This window comes from Telmatherina bonti (assembly GCF_933228915.1).
Source record: "Telmatherina bonti genome assembly, chromosome: 7".
Taxonomy (NCBI): domain Eukaryota; kingdom Metazoa; phylum Chordata; class Actinopteri; order Atheriniformes; family Telmatherinidae; genus Telmatherina; species Telmatherina bonti.
The window spans coordinates 24543711-24562271 of NC_136625.1; the positions used below are offsets into that span (position 1 = coordinate 24543711).

Here is an 18561-nt window from a genome sequence, read left to right on the forward strand (position 1 = left end):
ATGTCACGGTGCAGATAATTCATCCTTATTTTGAAGAAAAAAAACAACTTTCTGGTAGTTGCATGAATGGGGGTCCTGAGAAACCATCGGTGGGGAACTACTGCTAGCAGCCGACTTACCAAACACAACAACATATTAACACAACAAAATATTAAGACATTGCATAAAGTTTTGGAAAACTGCTATCTTGTTTTTGTCAAATGGTAAATAAGAGTTATTTTAAACTTGTATTTATTGAGCATGAGTAAAGCTATAAAGCTTGGTTTAATGCCTCAGTGTCAGACTGAAGTAGAATTGGCAAGGGAGATAGCATAAATTGCATGCTTGCAAGAGCAGCTACGATTATGTAACATGTATGTGTTGACCTGTTGTCAAAACCCTCAAACTATTACTGGCAGCAAGATTTCTGACTGATTTGATAAATGAACAGTCCACTTTACTGAAACCACTGCAACCCTGAGAAGAGGAAACATTTTTAAAAAGGAAGACATGTAGAAGCAGTAAACTGACTGAATACAGAGACTGGCTGAGCTTTTAAGATGAGAAAAGTGCTCCAAGTAGAAACTGGTTATTATGTGTACAATGTAAACAAACATGATTCAGTTTTTTCTCCAGTTTATATTCATGCTCAACTGGAGCGTTACGGTTGAGCAAAGCACTATGCCCTGTAAACGCGTGCAGAACATCCACAGCTGCAAAACATGCCTTAGGTTCCACATCAACACTGTGGGCTCTGCAGCTTGATAGAGTATAAAAAGCACTTATTTACGTGTTTTATTTATTTAGTATAGCAAACAAAACTTTTCATTCACCTGATCAAAAGAATCTCCTTTAGACTGGAGAATAGATTTAGGACAATTATCTATAAATGCAATTTTCCTTTTTTTTGGATTAAAGGCAGCTCTTTTAGTCTCATTTCAATCAGATGCATGCAGTGACAAGACCTAAATACAACCTAATTTAGTTAGTTGAATTTGAAAGATTGTAAAGTTTAAATAAATACATTTGAAAATACATAAACTTTTTTTCTCTTTTATTTTACATACTTCTGTATTATCATTATGTAAGATATTAATAAATACATAGTTTATAAAAGCTATATACAGTGAACTTTGTTAATCAAATTAAATAAAGATGTTTTTATATATTTATTCAGTGTTTTATTGTGGAAATACAGGTCCGTTTCCCATCAGCTGGGCTTGTAGAAAATCTTGTTGTCGTTATTGTTGTGTTGCTGGATTTGCTGTCAAAATTCATTCATTCATTATCGTACCGCTTAGTGGGATTAAGGGTTGCGGGGCAGCAGGAGCCTATCCCAGCGGTCTTTGGGCGAGAGGTGGGGTACATGCTGGACAGGTCGCCAGTCCGTCACTGGGCAAATACAAAGAGACAAACAACCACTCACATTCACATTCACTCCTATGGGCAACTTAGAGCCTGTTCGAGCACTTCTTGCTTTGGGGCCACAGTGCTAACCATTATGCCACCTTGCAGCCCCTGTCAAAATTCAGTTTACAGACATATTTCTTACCCCTCTCCTTTAGAGCCCAAGCTATGATACTCCATGATTTACCATTTGATTCAACCATAAGCTTGTTAGGAAATGATGCATTATTATGCAAATTTTATTATGCCAAAGGAACTGTACCATATTTCTGTGAATAGTAACGTAAATTGCAGTACAAGTGTCATGTACACAGACACACGTATGACAGGGTTAGTAGTGTGAAGCTGCCCATTACTGTGAAACATGTAATTGTTCATGGCATCAAACAGGAGCACACACTTACAAACACACACTGTCCACAACATAATCAATATCTCTGTTTGTTCATTCGTACAGTGCTGATGTTATCAGAACGGTCAATAACAGAGCTGATGGGAATGAAGATGGTTATACTTGTGACACTTTGTTGATGCATTGCCCAGCTATTAGAGCCCCCCCCCCCCCCCCCCCCCCTCCTCTCAGAGTGATATAAGAATCAGTCTAAACATGTTATTGTCCCATTGCAATAACATGTTTAGTGTCCCATTGCACCCTTTTGCTTACTTTTAATGATCCTGTAGATGTTTTTGAACCAATAAACTCTAAATCATCCAGCATGGTTTCCAGGAACATTCTCGCGTGATCATGGGGCAATTCATTTTCACTGACTCGTTATCTATGCTGCTCAGGTCTGTGTACTACAGGTGGAAGAGAAGTGATACCAGCTGACCCAATTTCCTGCTTGACATCACTGGCAAACATTGTAGTAGAATATTCTTTGGCCTTTTCCTCCATCTTCCACTTTCACCTGATTCCACAGATCTCCTCGCTTTAAAAAGCAGTGCCTGCTGATTGAGGTTGTCTCCACCCGGAGCCGGGGTGCTTCTAGGAAATGCGTGTGTATTGGCTCACCTGATGTGAGTAAGAATCAACAAGATAAAGCTGAAAAGCCAAGAGTATTAGATGAATGGTTCACCTTCTGCTGTCAGATGGTTGTGACATTTAGGCAAACTTGATATGGACAAATAAGTTAAGACTTGTGTTAATGTGCCAGAGAGTCACCAAAGCCACTTGTTTTTCTTTTATCAAAAGCCACTGAGCAATGCCCATGAGTGTTAATGCTCATGCCATTAATCTTATTGACACATTGAAGAAGCTCAGTTGATCAGCCTCTGTCTGTGTCTGAAACCAAAAAAGATGTCTGAATTTTAGGACCTTTACACACATCATATGTGTTTTTCCTTGTTGCACTAGAGATGAGAATCTACTTGGTGAGTGGGAACATGCCTGTGTGTGAGCTGTTGCATGAAGTCACTGTAGATCAGGGGTGATCAGCGCCGGTCCTTGAGGGCCACGATCCTGCAAGTTTTCCATAGGCTGTGTGTGATCCATTTAGCAGAAGCCAGATGTTGGAACAGCGATACATCAAAAATCTGCTGGACATCGGCCCTTCAGGATGGACTTTGGGCACCCCTGCTGTAGAACTATGTTTTTGTAGATCATCGTGTTGTGAATCGTGGCTTTCCTGGGGCCTTGCGATTTATTGGATTCGCTAGTGTAGGCCAGCATGGAGCCATTCAGCAAATCAACAGATGGATCGCTGTTTCTTCCCCACTCTTTAATTAAGAATCAGTATTTACCATCACTGAGGTGATGACTAACAAATCCAAAGTCTGCAGAGGCCCCCACCCTGTAACAAAGTGTGGTCTTTATAGATGTAAAAGTCGTTTGTGGTTGGGAGAATGTGCTTTTTATTTTCTTTTTGTCTTCTTTAGTTTCATTTGCACAAGGCGCCCAGGTCCCTGCCGGTGGCTCTTTGTTCACCGTTTTGTTGCCTGAATGCCTTGGAACAAAAGCCACATCAAGGAATCGCATTAACATTTTCTGTCACCATTTATTTATTCACCAAATACAGTGAAAATGGCATCATAATATACAATAACTCATTCTTAGAATGTCATGACATTTTTGTTGCTTTTTTTTTTTTTTTTTTTTTGCTTCATAAAACAATATTTCATTATTGAAAATATTAAGGTTTCATGCACAACAAACCATATCCAGTTTCTTTAAAATAATGGTACAAAATAAACAAAATAAGAAACAAAAACTGTAATGTCCAAAATCAGTCAAATAACACTGTGTTATTTGAGGATACTCGTAAACAGTGCAATATACTCTAAAACTGCCATTTTCTAACAAATTCATCAACGAAGCTCAAGTCACAGTATACGATTTCTTAATAATAGTTTAACATTGATGTGTGCAAAAACCCCAGACACATTCAGTAAGTCTTAAAAAAATGTCTGACCTTTGATATAGAATGAGACCAGTCCACTAAAATCTTAGATGCGCCTGTGTGAGGCCCAGTCCCATTCGCTATATCCTCTCTGAAGTACAAATATTTCTGTTGATGAATTGTAAGACGATAGACTAGCATATAATTTAAATAACAAATATTTAGATATAAAAATACAAATATGACTTTTGTTAAAAAGAAGCGTGCCAGGGTAAGAGTGGCGGCACCTGCGTTGGCACCCGGAGTGACAAGTTCATGCAAATACATGGAGAAAATCTGAATTCATAGAAGACAAAAACACAAATAATTGCAAAACATAAAAGAAAAAAAATAATAATAGAAATCACTTTCAGTTTCATGACCATTATTTAAAACATTTACTAGAATCTCCACGTTTCCGCTGGCCTCCGTAGATATCTGAGTGTTTCTGAAAATGCAAAACAGAAGACAAAAGAGAGGGGGAAAAGAAAGATATGTGCAGGTATAAATCAGCTACATGAAGGTGCCAGCTTGCACCGTTAACCACTGATGGGCAATGCAAGAAAAATGTAGCTTGTTTCTCAGTTTTATCTGCGGTCTAGCTTCTGTTTTAAATGCTGAAAGAAATGGGGTTCTACTACAGAGAATATTAACATTGCACCATCCTCGGATATATTTTTATACATACAACGAGTCTCCTCTATTTAGCAGATTGTGGAGTTTGGTTGGTCTGTTTTTCAAAAAGCATTATAGCAGCAACAGGAATGCGTTGGACCAGTGCTGAAAGGACAGCTCCCTTGAATGCACCGTCGCTGACTGGATCAACAAAGCAAAGCCTAAAGGAGTGGGAGGGGGAGGGGGGGACATCTGAGAGCTTAGGCTACCTACTGTACAACTTATAGAAATAGGGCTGAGATTAAGCTTTGCCCTCTAGTTGCAGTGTTTTTGTTTGCTTACAGCGCTTTTTATTTGGAAAGGAACAGAAAGAGATGGCCGTGAAGTAATGGCAAGTTCATCCATCATTTCAGTCAGCAGAAGTTGAGATACAGAGAGGTGTCAGCCATCTCAACATCTTGCTGCGCAGCAGTAGTAAAAATCGGGACTCGTTTGGAGAATTGCCAGCAATCCCACGATGAATCTTGGTCTTTTCCAGAGTCCACCATTCTCTCCTCACCTCTCTCCTCCTCACGTCGCTCTCCTTCACGCTATATCCATTGCCTCTCTCATTTCCCTCCTGTCATCCCCAGCCTGCATCGAGCTGCCGTTTTCTCCTGCAACATCCTCGAACATGCACAGCCGACAAGTGCCTCAAATCGGTGATCAAAAATTAAAACAGTCTGCAAGGCATCGTTGGCGTTTAAACGCCAGGTGAAGACTTGTCTGTCATCCCTTTCAGGACCTCGTCTATTCGGTCGTCCTCGATGACCACTGCAGACAGGAAAGGAAAGAGGATGTTTACTCACATTGTACAGCTCAGATTCATCACATTTCACTGATAAGCCCGTGAGAACAAAGACATGTATTTTCAATCAATGGTTCACTGTTTCTTTCATTTATTTACAGTCGATGAGATGTGAGAAAGTGGCGCAGTAAATGACCAAACTAAAAGTAGACAGATGTGCACTTTTAGTTGTGTAAATAAATATATAAAAAGCATTAGAGCACATCCCCCCCCCCCCCCCCCCCCCCCCCCCCCAACGCGCACCTGGGGAAAAAAAAACAACTTATTCCCAGTAATGGCCACGAGCCAGCATTTCATCCTGAAGCTTTAACCCTGCTGTGGGGTGTGTCCTTGCACAAAGGCAATTTCGTGCGTAAATGCAGTCAGGATGTCGTCGACAACTTCTGACCTTTGTAACAGAGAAGTATATTCACTGTGTGAACCTTTTAGAAAGACCGTGCAAGGAATATTCTAGACCATTCCTATTCCAGGATTACTGAACTCCCACTTCTGTCCACTCTTTAAAACGCCGCAGATTTGCACTATTCATGTTGGTACGCAGCGCATAAATAAAGGCTTTTGTGCATCGGTTACATTGACAAGCCTGAAAGTGTGAATCCAATCATTTACCTCGCTTGGCTCGGCCGATCTGCCCGAGCTTTGGGGGTCTTTTTGCCTGCGACGCAGCGAAAAAGGCGCTTGTGTCCTGCAGTCCGCAGCTAAAGGACATCTGGCTGACCTCGCTGTCCGCCCCGTAGCCGCTCATTTTGCCCTCGTTGTATGGCAGAACCTCGGACATTGTGGCACGTAGACTGGTGAAGAATCACTTGCGAGAAAAAGGTAGTCTTCCTCAGGAGTTGTAGATCCTTCGTCTTTTTGCAAGTTGGTGCGTATCCTCAAGAGGGGCCAGTGTTGATGTCTCTGTGGTCCCTGTATGCTGTTGCAGCTGCAGAGACTCCGTGTGTTTGTGTGTGTGAGAAAGAGAGTGTGTGTACAAAAGAGACAGAAGAAAAGAGAGAGTTGCGTTCACTTGTGTTGCTGGCTGATGTCTGGCGAGGGAAGTGGGAGATCCCGGGATCATAAAGGAAACCCAGGCAGAGCGGTGAAGTCATCCATCCGGGTTTGAAGCGCGAGAGTGCGCGCGCGCGTGTTTGTGTGTGTGACTGTTTTTGAGCGTTAGGGGGACTTCCGAGCGGAAAAGGAGCAAGAGTGACACCAACAGGAGATTGATCAAATAGCCGCTTACTGATGCAGCTTTCAGGTTAAGAAAACTGTAGAATTTTCTTCAGCATATCTTTTCTGTCCACACTTCAGGACAATCAAAGCATGCAACCTTCTCATTGTAACCTGTGAACATCTTTCACTTTTATACCATCTACTGTAGATTTCCATCCAACATTTCCTAATTTCAACATTTCATTTCCTTCACCAAGTCATAGGCAGAGGAGAACTTGGATAACAAGGTGCAGTATATGCAGATAAAGCTTGAGAGGAACCTAACGTGACTCTCAGCGGGCATAGGCCTTCTGGACAGCAAAGGACGGTGATTTAGACACTTTTTTTTTTTTTTTAAATGCCCAGATCATGACGTGATAGTCAAATACTCAGCAAAACAGGAAATGGATAGGGAAGGTCTGAGCTTGGAAAGTATTTAAAATGACGAAAAAACCAAACAAACATCTGAGATAGTGAGAGACACACGTGTACATATTGCTCTTAATACAAATAGCCTATCAGCCAATCACATGGCAGCAACTCAATGATTTCAGGCATGAAGACTTAATCAAGTCTTTCTGAAATTCCAATCAGAATTAGGAAGAAAGGTAAATTAAGTGACTTTAACGTGGCCTGGTTGATGATACCAGATGGGCTGGTCTGAGTACTTCAGAAACTGTTGATCTGCTGATTTTTACACACAATCATGCTCAGGGCTTAAAGAGAAAGGTGTGAAAAAGAGAAAATATCCATTGAGTAGCAGCTGCCTGGATGAAAATGACTTGCTAATGTCAGAAGTGAGAGAAGAATGAAAAACAAATTGGTTGCAGATGACAGAAAGGCTAAATAATTCAGATAACCACTGGTTGCAACCAGTATGGAGAATACCATCTCTAAATGTGCAACACATTGAGCTTGAAGCAAATGGGTAACAGCAGCAGTTGATCAGGAGCCACTCCTGTCAGCTAAAAAAAGGAAACTCAGTACAGTTCAAAAGGAAAATCAACTAGAATTGGACAATCGACTATTAGTAAATGTTGGCTGGTCTGAAAAGTTTCCATATCAGATGCAACATTCAGATAGTTTGATCTGAATTTGGTGTAAACAGTAAAAACACATGGTGGAGGTGCAGTGGTATGGGAAGTTTTCATGGCACACTTTGGGCATGTTAATTATGCTGTTAGTACAGGCTGAGTAACACCATAGCCTGCCGGAGTGTTGCTGCTGACCATGTCCATCTTCTGATAGCTTCCTCCAGTAGAATAATGTGTCATGACACATCTCCAACTGGTTTCTTAAACATGAGAATGAAGCCACTGGTTTCCACAGTAACCATATCTAAATCTCAGTCACCGCTGGGATGTGGTTTGTAAATGTCTAAATATTTTGATCCTTCTTAGTTATTATACCTGCATTTAAATAAGCCCTGGCCTTTGATACTGGCTTTTTGGTTGTCTGCAAAGTTTGAACCAAAACCTAAAATGGGACCTAATTCTGTTGCTATGGAACAGTCAGAAACTGCTCTTTGTTTTTAAAGAGGCTCAATATCTACCTCCAGGGCTTAGCTTTGAACACATTTTCACTTCATTTATTTACTGTTAAATTAATCAATTTTCCATTTAAATAAGTTATTACATTTTGCATTTATTTATTTACTTGCTTATTTAATTATTTGTTTTCCTGTTTAATTCTACATTATCGTGATCTATTTTAGCCAATCACATGGTTTATATAACTCTTGATGTATATTTTTTTTATACATGTTGGTCTATAAAGTTGTTAATGTTTATAAGAATGATGTAATTATTGTTTTTTCAATTTTCTCCACACTGGGAGCTAAGCCTGCCCTGACTGCATGGTCGTTGCCCTCGCTGTCACTGTAGTCATTACTCTTGTCTGGGTTGTCAGGGTTTTGTTGGACTACGAGAAGGAACAACAGTCAAAAACTAATACTTAGTTAACATTTAATGTCAGTCAGAAAACATAATATTAGTTTGTGTTAAGCAAAATGATTTCAGTTTATTCCTTTGTCAACCATGAAATGGATCTGGATGAAAATGGGCAAATGGCTCATTTCAACAAGGCTCAGTTGAGTTAATACATTGACATTACATTTAAAATGACTTTATTTTTTTCTGCAACATCTAAAAAACTCAGACTCCATCACAAATGATGTGTCATAAAAATCTGATCTCAGTTCTTCACCAGCAAAAAGTCTGCTGTTGAACCAAACTTATTTCAACAACTTAGGTCAGCTGACCCGCCTATATAAACATGGAATAACTTTTCCACTGAAGTAGTGCTCCTCTATTTGAGTCACCAGTCTGCATAGCTGAGCTGATACATGACAGGTTACCAGCCTTGAGACCGGTGATGCTGGAAGAGCTCTTGGGTTTCCAGTTGGAAAAAGACGTGGTTATTGAGTGGGATTTAGGCTGGCTCCTGTCTGCTGGTCACCCACAGAAACAACCCTGTGTAAAAAACACATGACTGAGTCCTGACTGCATTCTTGTGGACCACCAGTTATTAATAAACCCTCCTTGCAAGTAGATTCAACCCAGTGAGTCATTGTCCTTTAAATACAAGCAGCTGTCACAGAGTATAAAAAAGGATGTTGTTGGTTGTAAAAATGAATCAAGTTGCCCCCGTTGACGTTTTTACCCATACTCACTGTATAAGACAGTACATCAGGGATAATACATTTTCCCCAGCGATGATTTACAAAGCTGCTCCTGCCCAACAAAGTGCAGCTTCCAGCTGTCGGCTAGCGAAGATGTTGATTCATGCAGCAGGGTTCAAAATAGGGCCAGGGATTTCACATGATGTCATCTTTCTGCGACAGAGGCTGTCAGGCAAAATCTGACCTGCTGCCCCACATGGCACCAGATGCTGCTTCAAATTCAGGGTAGAGATGCTGCATATGTTGTTCCAACTGGACATTTCCCCATATCAACTCTTGTACATGTGAATTCCAGCTGGGTTTAGTGCTGGGAGTTTGGGATGCGGCTGATGTTTGTCTTTGCTGTGATTTCTCCTCCTCTGTGTCAGTCTTTATGGTTCAGGCAGCAGTTCTTAATGAGCAGCTTCTCTCAGTCAGTCCCATCATCTCTGACAAGGGCACCCGCCCTGAAAAAGAGTGTGTGTGTGCTCTTGAAGCAGTGCTCCCAATTACAGATGAATCAGTGTGCTGAGTCACTTACCTCCTCCCTAGCTTTCTGTTTGAGCAGACCAAGCTTTTCTGAACCAACACACACACACATACACACACACACATACACATACATTGTATAAACACACCATGTTCCTCCTTGATGAGGAAAAACACCAATAACAAGCCTGGAGCTGAGAGTCAGGATCAATTTAGTTCTTAAGATGTGTGTAAGTGTGTGTGTGTGTGTGTGTGTCAGAGTGGAACAGAAGACAAGGTTTTGTATCAGGAAAGCTAAAACTGTTTAACATCTGCAGAAACAGGAAACACACACAGCTGATGTTAATAACCTAATAATAGCATTGTGTAAACCTGCACCTTTAATCAGGATATTTAATGCTGTTTGTTTTCCGACATATACATCTTCCAGTGGATTCAGTAAACGTCAGTAGAGTTCCTGTTCTCAGATCAGTGAGCACACAGGTGAATTAACAATGCTCCAAGCTGGAGTGTAATGCGCACAGAAGCCACAGAGCGGCTACACTTTGCACCCACAATCCCTGGTGTACCCCTGGATCTTTGTTGTTTTATCCTGGCTCAAATGCTCATCCAGCTTCCTTCCTTTTATCTTATTTTAAGTTCCAACGGGTTGGATTCGGAGTGCAAGTTGGATTTGGGGTGTGAGTTTCTTGTTTTGAGTTACATGATGTATGGGATGCTTTCACTCTCCCACAGAATCACAAACTACACATATTGATCATATTTACGCTTTTCATCATGCCCTGTCAGAGACCTGAGTAGCATTAGAAACCAGCCAGGTCACATTTTTAGTATCAGATGGCATCCTAGTCTTCAACCAGGAGTTGTTGAAGGTCAGCCAGCATGATTGTGTTGGTCACAAACAGCATGCACAATCTGATCCCACAGGTGTCAACCGAGTTAAGGTCTGGACTCACAGCAGGACTAATGCCATCCTCCCCACTCCTAAATTCTGGACGCACTGTGATGATACTGCCTGTGTGGGGAAGAGTTGTCATCCTGGAGGATGGAGTTATAGGTCCCAGATTATTGAGATACAGGATCACCACTGGCGCTAGAACCGCTTTCTGAAATGTTTACCAGACATTTCAGATGCAAACAGGTGCCAGTCATAATGATTAATCAGGTTTCCCACATAAATAATCAACCAAGCACAACATGTGCAGAAGGTAATTTTTTTTTTTTTTTCTGAAAAATCTGTACAATTTTCCTAAACCGGAAATTTAACCCAAAGGATCTTTTGTCTAAATGACATGTCTTTCCTGTCTCTCCTGTCCCTTTGTCCTGCTCCACAGAGAGGGAGTACGCAGCTTATTGATGAAAGAAGAAGCACTGCAGCAACACTACTGTCAGAAAGTAGGTCACTTATACCACGTTTCACTGCATGCCCAAAGCAGATGGGTGTCAGCGGTAATTGGCATCAGGGACTATGGCACGCTGTGATGGGCCTCTCTCCTGAGATAATGCATCTCTGTTGGTGTGTCTGCTAAAATCTGGCCAGGCAGAGTCAAAAAAGGAATAAAAATGAAAGAACAACACAGAGACAACTCTCCATCTGGCCTTTCTCACATGAAGCTGAAGCACAGAATATCACAATGTGTGAGGATTTTCAGGTTTTTAACTTTTGTTCTGAACTGCTGAAAATGTGGTTTTATTTAAAACTTGTTGGTATTAAATACAGTAATGACCTCAGTCTGCGGTGATTTTATACTTTTCTGCATGCAAGATGTCCATACACAAAATAAGATTTTGGTTCTTTGCCAAACAAAACAAATACACACCAAAAAAAGTTTGGACATAATGACTTTAGATGAAGTTTAGAGATCTTACAAAATCTGGGAACTTTGAATGACATCATAATAGTTTATTTTGATTTGAAGCAAACTGGTGTGAAAGACCTGAAGTCATACTTTATACACTTTGTAAATAGAATGAGGTTTTGACCTAAATGAACCACCCTGCTTCTCCCTCATCATTATAAATCTGAGTCTACACCCATTAAGCAAATCCAATTAGGGAATGACCATATCATCTAAATTGTTTGGCAGCTATCAGGATGGATTAAACATGACATGGGAGTGTAACAAGCCACTGGAGTCAGTGTCTCTCCCCTCCCCACCACTGGTCAGCAATGAAAGTGTATGGAAAGATAGACACCTAGTGGTTTGGGAGTGGTGCTGTTATAAGCCTTTTTGGCTTTTACCTCTCTCATGTACCCTACATGTTATTTGCATTGTGCTGTTCGGCAATTGAAAGAGTAAATAGTGTTTGCTTCATTTTCTTTTTGTTTTGTATATTTATGTCGACTTTTAATGTTATTTTTAAGTGTGAAAAAAATAAATAAATAGATAAATATGCTGTAGTTCTGTGTAGACAGGACAAGGATAGGAAGCTATCATTTTGTTGGTTAATTCTCTAAATGGACTTCACATACATGATTTATTTTTTGTAAGCATCAGTTGTTCTTGTGCTCGATGTGATTCTATCCTCTTAAACTGCATTGAGCAAATCAAATCCCCTGAAAGGTCTTTTAGTGTTATAGTTTCAGTGTTATTTCTCCCCTCAGAGCTGCCGTTGCTCATCTGCTGAGAGGGCTCATAGAGAATTTGGCAAAAATAAATCTCTGTGATCACTGATGAAGACACAAAGTCTTGTGTTTTTCCACCTGCTTGTTTTCTTTTGTTTATAAGTTTGTTTTGTTTGTTTTTTACCCACTCGGGCCTGACATGACACATGCAGACATACATATGTTAGCTTTTTATTTATTTCGGTAATGCTAAAAGCAAGTTCTTCTGTCTTCTAATAACATCAACACGATGCTGGTTAGAGAACAGAAAAATAGTACACTTGATGACTCACCATACAAAGGCTTACTGGACACAAAGTATGGTCAACAAATATTTCCATGTCCAGTTCAACTGATTTGATCACAAATCGATCCATGTATGAAGAAATTTTAGGATATCTTAACGATAAATGTAACAATGATTATTGTTAAAGGTTAACAACAGGTTTGGTTCTTTGTTGCAGAGACAAGATCTCAACTGATTTTGCATTTATACTTCTCAGTGTTTCATAATATTTCCTTTTTAATCCAATCCAACTCATTTTTTCACTGTACAACATAAACCCGCTCATAAAAGGGTTTGTGTGGTCAATGCAACATCCAGGATTCAAATTTTGTTTACGAATGTAGCTTGATTTCCACAGTCATCTTTCACGGTTCTCCTTACAGTTACAGAGTGATCAAAATAAGCGTTCACATGGCAACGCTAAAATATAAGCGACAATAAAGAGGATTCTGTAATGAAAATAAAACATCACTGTGTGCTGTGTCTGAACAATTATTCATTGAAAAAACTGATATGGAAACACCACAAAACGTTCCTTTATTATTACCTCCACCAAGGAGGTGATGTTTTTACCAGCGTTTATACGTTTTTAAGATATCTCAAAAAGTTCCGGATGGATTTTCATGAAATTTTCAGGAGTTGTTGGAAATGTGAAAAGGAATAACTGATCTATTTTCAGAGGTGATCTGTATCACCGTTTGGATCCAGGAACTTTTTAAAGGCCTTTGCGGAGGTTTGCGCTCTCAGAGTGCTTTTCTAGTTCCACATTTGTTTTTCCCTTCTTGCCAATCATTACCCACAATGCAACTTGAATGATGATAACTCGTTTACAGATTCTGAACAATGCAACCAGCTGCGAATTTATCTGGATTAATACCTGAAATACAGAGAACGAGTGATATAATCATTTCTTGTCTTTATAATCACTTCAATTACTCAGACATCTGCAAAAAGCTGTATTCATTTTTTTGTATAAAACATGCTTTCACTTACAGTATTTGGTGGTATGCACTAATAAATTAGGTAGACTAACCCTTAATGTTAATCAAGATGCCATTTCATCCATGCCTGATGAGTGAAATACTTGCAACTTATTCTAGATTTTAATTTCCGGATTTTGTAAAAATAAACCAGTGATTGAACATGTTCCCTTTCTGTAGCGCGTTAATAAAACCACATTAAATGTTCTTTTCACAAGATGTCTTAAATGTCTTAGATATTTTTTTTTTTTACCAAGTTCATACGTTACAATAGTAGCACTGACACAGCAGCATGTCATATAACCAAATAAGGCACATAAAGGTTTAAGACGAGATCCATCGGCATTACTTCAATGAATAATATTTCAAATCATTTGGTTCTTCTGAACTTTTTGAACACAACTGCTGGTAGATGTACCTCACTGACCCGCTGCTATCAACAAAATGTTTGCTCAGTGTCATTTTAATTCTCATTTATTCTTAAATGAAAAGTGAAACCGTTTAAAACGTTGAAGAGAGAAGCTGGCACAGTTTTGTTTAAAGTGCACTGAGATCAAATAGCCACTGGGTCGCACATCAGGGCTGATAGAAAGGCAGCACTCTGACAATGTTCTGCCTACAGATGGGGCATTTGCGTTCTGGGAGGGCATGGAAGCAAACGTAGCAGCAACAGACATGTCCACAATCTAACAGGATGCAGTCTCGTGGCTGACTCAGACAAATTACACACATGTTCCCTGTGTGGTTGTTGTCTCCATCTTCATAGGTCTCGCCTGATCGTAGGCTTATGGCTTCGGCTTGCCGTCTCGCAAATTCCCTGTTCTCCTGCTCCCGCTCCCAGCGGTCCTTTAGGTGTCTGTAGTAGCGTATGCCCGCCCAGAGAAAGACAGCTACCCCTGCTAAAGCAGAGGCAACAACCAGCGCCTTCCACCAAGCGGCCATGCTGTTGTTCTCCCTTCGCAGAGTTTCAAAGTCTGCAATGCTCAAGAAATACTCGGAGCCATCAGACGGGGGTCGAAGACTCAGAGCTCCATCTGTGTCTACTATTAACTCCCCGACGCCTGTAATTGTTGTCCCCACCTGGAAAAGAGTTTAGTCATTTGTTTTTGTTCACATCTGCCTGGGAAACACATCAAAACTAAATGTGTTTTGTATACCTATATGAATTCACTAAAAAAAAAAAGAAAAAAAAAAACCTTAATTGAGAACTGACCTTGAGCATTTCTTCGATCTCCAGGAGACCTTTAGACTTCTCCCCGCTGAAGTACTGGCCTACTAGGTCTCCAAAACCATAATTGGCCTGATGAAACTTCTCATTAGTGATCTCCATGTGATTTCCAGAGGCTTGAAGAGGGCAAAGGACTCTGACGGTGGTGTCATCTAATCCAGATAATAAAAAAGGCACCATATTCACTCTTTCATGTAAAACCCGCTCCGTGTCCATCCTGTAGCAGGAAGAGAAACATACAGCAGGATGATTATGCAGAAAAATGGTCTCAATTTTGGTGACAACTTTGAATTTTTTTTCCAACTTCCCTCTTTACAGAGGTTAGTAATGGGTACCTTTAAAACATCTCGGTTCCTGATCCAATCATTCTGTTTTTATGCACTGATTATGTACCACAGGCCCTCAAGTTAGTTTAAATTAAACCATTATTTAAAATACCTACTTTTGATTCTTGTTTTTTCACTAATTCTAAGCATATATTAAACTTTCCCTTCATTTCTAACCTTTAAGATTGTTTTAAATAATTTAAATCTACATATTGAGAATAAAAGTCAGTGCAAAGACTTTCAGATTAGATCTATAGAACCATGTAGCAGTGAAACTGCATTAGTTAAATTGACTTATTGTTAAGGGGTACCACCAGTTCTGTACTAAGACCAATCATTTCCTCTGTGCATTCTTTTTCTGGTATATAAGTAAACATGGTATACAGAAACACAACATTTAACTTATCATTTCCTTTTTTTTTTTTTTTTTTAAATTCCCCAAGGCTTTATTTGGAGCCACTGATGTTCAACACATACAAGCTCCCATTAACTTAAAATTCCAAAAAACAACAAAATATGTTACCATAGTAATGATCATGATGCACAAATCTACTTAACCATGTCACCAGGAGAATAAAATCTCATCCAGACTCTGATCAAATGTATTGATCAAATTAAAGACTGGATGTACCAGAAAATACTTTAGTTAAATGAACACAAACCAAGAAAAAAAGACTAAAAGTCAGTAACCAGCATCAGACAGTTACTCTAAAAACAACAACAAAGTCAGAAAAATCCCACTTCAATCCTGGACTCAGGCCTGAATTTTGACAGTCTCAGTTGTGAAGACAAACAGTTGTGAAGAACATAAAGAACATATAAAAGATTAAAAGGCTGATGTTTCAGCAGGATTTAGAAAAACGTGTCTGTGCATTTATCCTTAGCAAACCAGACTACTGTAACGCTGTCCCTAAAGGTCTCCCTAAAAAGTCTGCCAGTCAGCTGCAGTTAGTCCAGAACGCTGCTGATTGAGTCCTCCCTAAGACCAAGACACTGGGTCACAACTTCAGTCCTCAGATCTTTACACTGGCTTTCTGTCTGTCAAAAAAAATTACTTAAAATCCTGCTGTCAGTTTATAAAGCACTGAATGATTTAGGACCAAAATACATTCATGATCTTCTGGTTTGTTATGAACCAATCAGATGTCTCAGGTCATCAAGGTCAAATCTTTCTGTCTTCAGAGTCAGAACTAAACACGGAGAGGTAGCGTTCAGTTTTTATGTTCCTAACAAACTCCCAGAAATCTGCAGGACTGCTGAAACTTTCAGCTGCTTTAAGTCAAGATTTTTTTTTTTTTATTTAACGCCTTTTATGAAAACAAACATTAATTCACCACGCTTAAACTTTTATTTTTCTACTTTACTTTTTTTCTCTTTTTATTTAGTTTCTTTTGGAAGTTTGTTTTTAATGCTTCCTGCAAGCAGCTGTAAAACTTTATTGTTTTTATGTAAAGTACTTTAATTTATCCTTTACATGACATATGCTATACAAATAAACTTGCTTTGCTCTGCTTACACAACACCAACAAAAGTGATCATCATGAGTTGTAAAGTGACTTGGAAATCACTTGGACACTTGGAAATCATAAAAATGGGAACGTTGGTTTTAAATCTAATTGTGCATTATTTCTGTTCTTACCATGTGCGTGAAATGCCGCTCCATACCAGCTTGTGTTCTTTCAGTGTAAATCTTTGTAACACACCAGCAATTTCTTTGTGGAAGTTACTTGTCAGAGACTTGCCTACTGGTTTCACATTACCTAAAACATGTATACATGTACAAACATACAAAGCAGAGAATAAAAGTTTATACACAGGGAAAACCTGCCAACCTCTATCTTTGCTGAAACTGTGAAAGGTTGCTTACCTTCAATGACAGCATACTGAAGACATGCCCCAGGAGTAACTTTCAAAAGCTCTCTGAGTTTTCCATCTATAGTGAAGTGTGGAGCATTCTGACCGTATGAAACAGATTATTAAAACAAGCAGTATATAATATATTCAGGGTTGTGATTTTGCATATTAGCAGCCTTGCAACATGTTCATACAATGCAACATCACAAAGGAAAATTCAGACAAACATCTCAATACCATGTATAATTAAACTTTTTATTTTATATTTTCTCAAGCCTTATGTTTTAGCATCTTCACATTACTTTTGCAGGCCTCTAAAAACAGCTATACTTAGTTGTCTGATTGGAGAATGTTACCTTTTGTTGCTGACTTTTCACTCAGTTTTATTAAAAAATTACTGCCACTTAAGTAAACTTATATCACGTGAATATTTTCCAGAGGGTTGCCCCAATATGTAAGCATGAACATTAAACAACAATTAACTAGAGATCATTTTCAGATTAATCGTAAAGTCTGTTAACTTACATTGAGTTTATCTACGGTTGTTCGGCTTTTCTTATGCAAATAGTAGAAGATGCCTGAGAAGGTAAGGCTGGCCCCAAGACACACGGCCTCTGTGAACGTCACAGAAAAACCATCCATTCCCTCTGTGTCCTGTCACAACCCTAAAAGTAGACCATACACAAACAGCATGTAACAATATTTCAATAAAGTTTGTAAAGCCACAGCAGGAAGCTCCAAGCTAGTTTTAAGCATACTTATATGCTTAAAATATATATTTAGTGTGTTGAGTGTTATCAATAGAATGAATCCACAGGCCAATCTCACAGCTTCCATGCAAAATATATACCACGGAAATAATGATACATCTAGCTATGTACTGGGTGTATTTTCCCTTTGCATGATGACGATACCTCTTGACTCAAAGCAATGTTATGGTATTATTTCTGACGAGGTGTTTCTTGGACTTAGTTAAAGACTCATAAGTAAATGAAGAACGCCAAATATGAGGACGAAGCAGAAACGATAACATAAATACATGTTGACAAATATGGTAGACGAGTTAAAGCAAATGATCAGTTTCTACGTGTTGCTAAAACGGACCTCTGGTGTAGATCTTCAAAAGTAAACAGTGACGTCCACGAGGAAGTTTAAGGGTTTTGGAAACAAAACCAGGAACGTATTTAACAACATTTTTCAAAGCATGCTTATCGTGCATATTTTCAAATGTGAAATAATGAAATTTACTAATGAAGGTACCTGTAAAGAGATGTAGCAGCAACGTTATATCCATGTGGAAAACGCTAAGACTAGAACTGCACACCGGTTTATATTTCACATTTATGATTCAGTAAGACTGTCTCCGTTTAAACCAAATTAAAATGGATAACAATATCCTAAACGCTCAAGTTGTGTTACTTTTAACAGATATTTAACAGAAATTATATACTTCAAAGACGATTTGCTCATTGTGAAGTTAGCCGCTAGCATGCTAATGGTGTAGGACTATTTGAGGTCCAGCAGTGACCTCTAAACGTTTTTACAATCTAACAATGAATAATCTTATGAATGATTATACAAAATGTGTAAAATATATATATCTCAGTTTCAAAAGCAACTTTGTAAAAGTTCTATTTTTCTCCTCTTTTTCTTTTACCTGTCAGAGTAAAGAGCTGCCAAGTTGACATCAGTGTACGCAGCGTTATCCATGTCACGT

At 39.1% G+C, this 18561-nt stretch overlaps 2 protein-coding genes across 2 annotated transcripts; both read right to left on the bottom strand.

The window, feature by feature from the left end:
* Positions 1-3516: 3516 nt before the first annotated feature.
* Positions 3517-6237, bottom strand: camk2n2a (calcium/calmodulin-dependent protein kinase II inhibitor 2a). The gene is made up of 2 exons (XM_079243680.1): positions 5833-6237; positions 3517-5189 (listed from the first exon to the last, which is right to left on the bottom strand). The coding sequence occupies exons 1-2, from the start codon at positions 5999-6001 to the stop codon at positions 5119-5121; spliced, it is 240 nt and encodes a 79-aa protein (XP_079099806.1). The 5' UTR covers positions 6002-6237; the 3' UTR covers positions 3517-5118.
* A 6231-nt stretch (positions 6238-12468) lies between these two features.
* On the bottom strand, positions 12469-18552 carry mul2 (mitochondrial E3 ubiquitin protein ligase 2). The gene is made up of 6 exons (XM_079244177.1): positions 18502-18552; positions 17370-17509; positions 16858-16945; positions 16630-16750; positions 14650-14881; positions 12469-14516 (listed from the first exon to the last, which is right to left on the bottom strand). The coding sequence occupies exons 2-6, from the start codon at positions 17484-17486 to the stop codon at positions 14013-14015; spliced, it is 1062 nt and encodes a 353-aa protein (XP_079100303.1). The 5' UTR covers positions 17487-17509; positions 18502-18552; the 3' UTR covers positions 12469-14012.
* Positions 18553-18561: the final 9 nt, after the last annotated feature.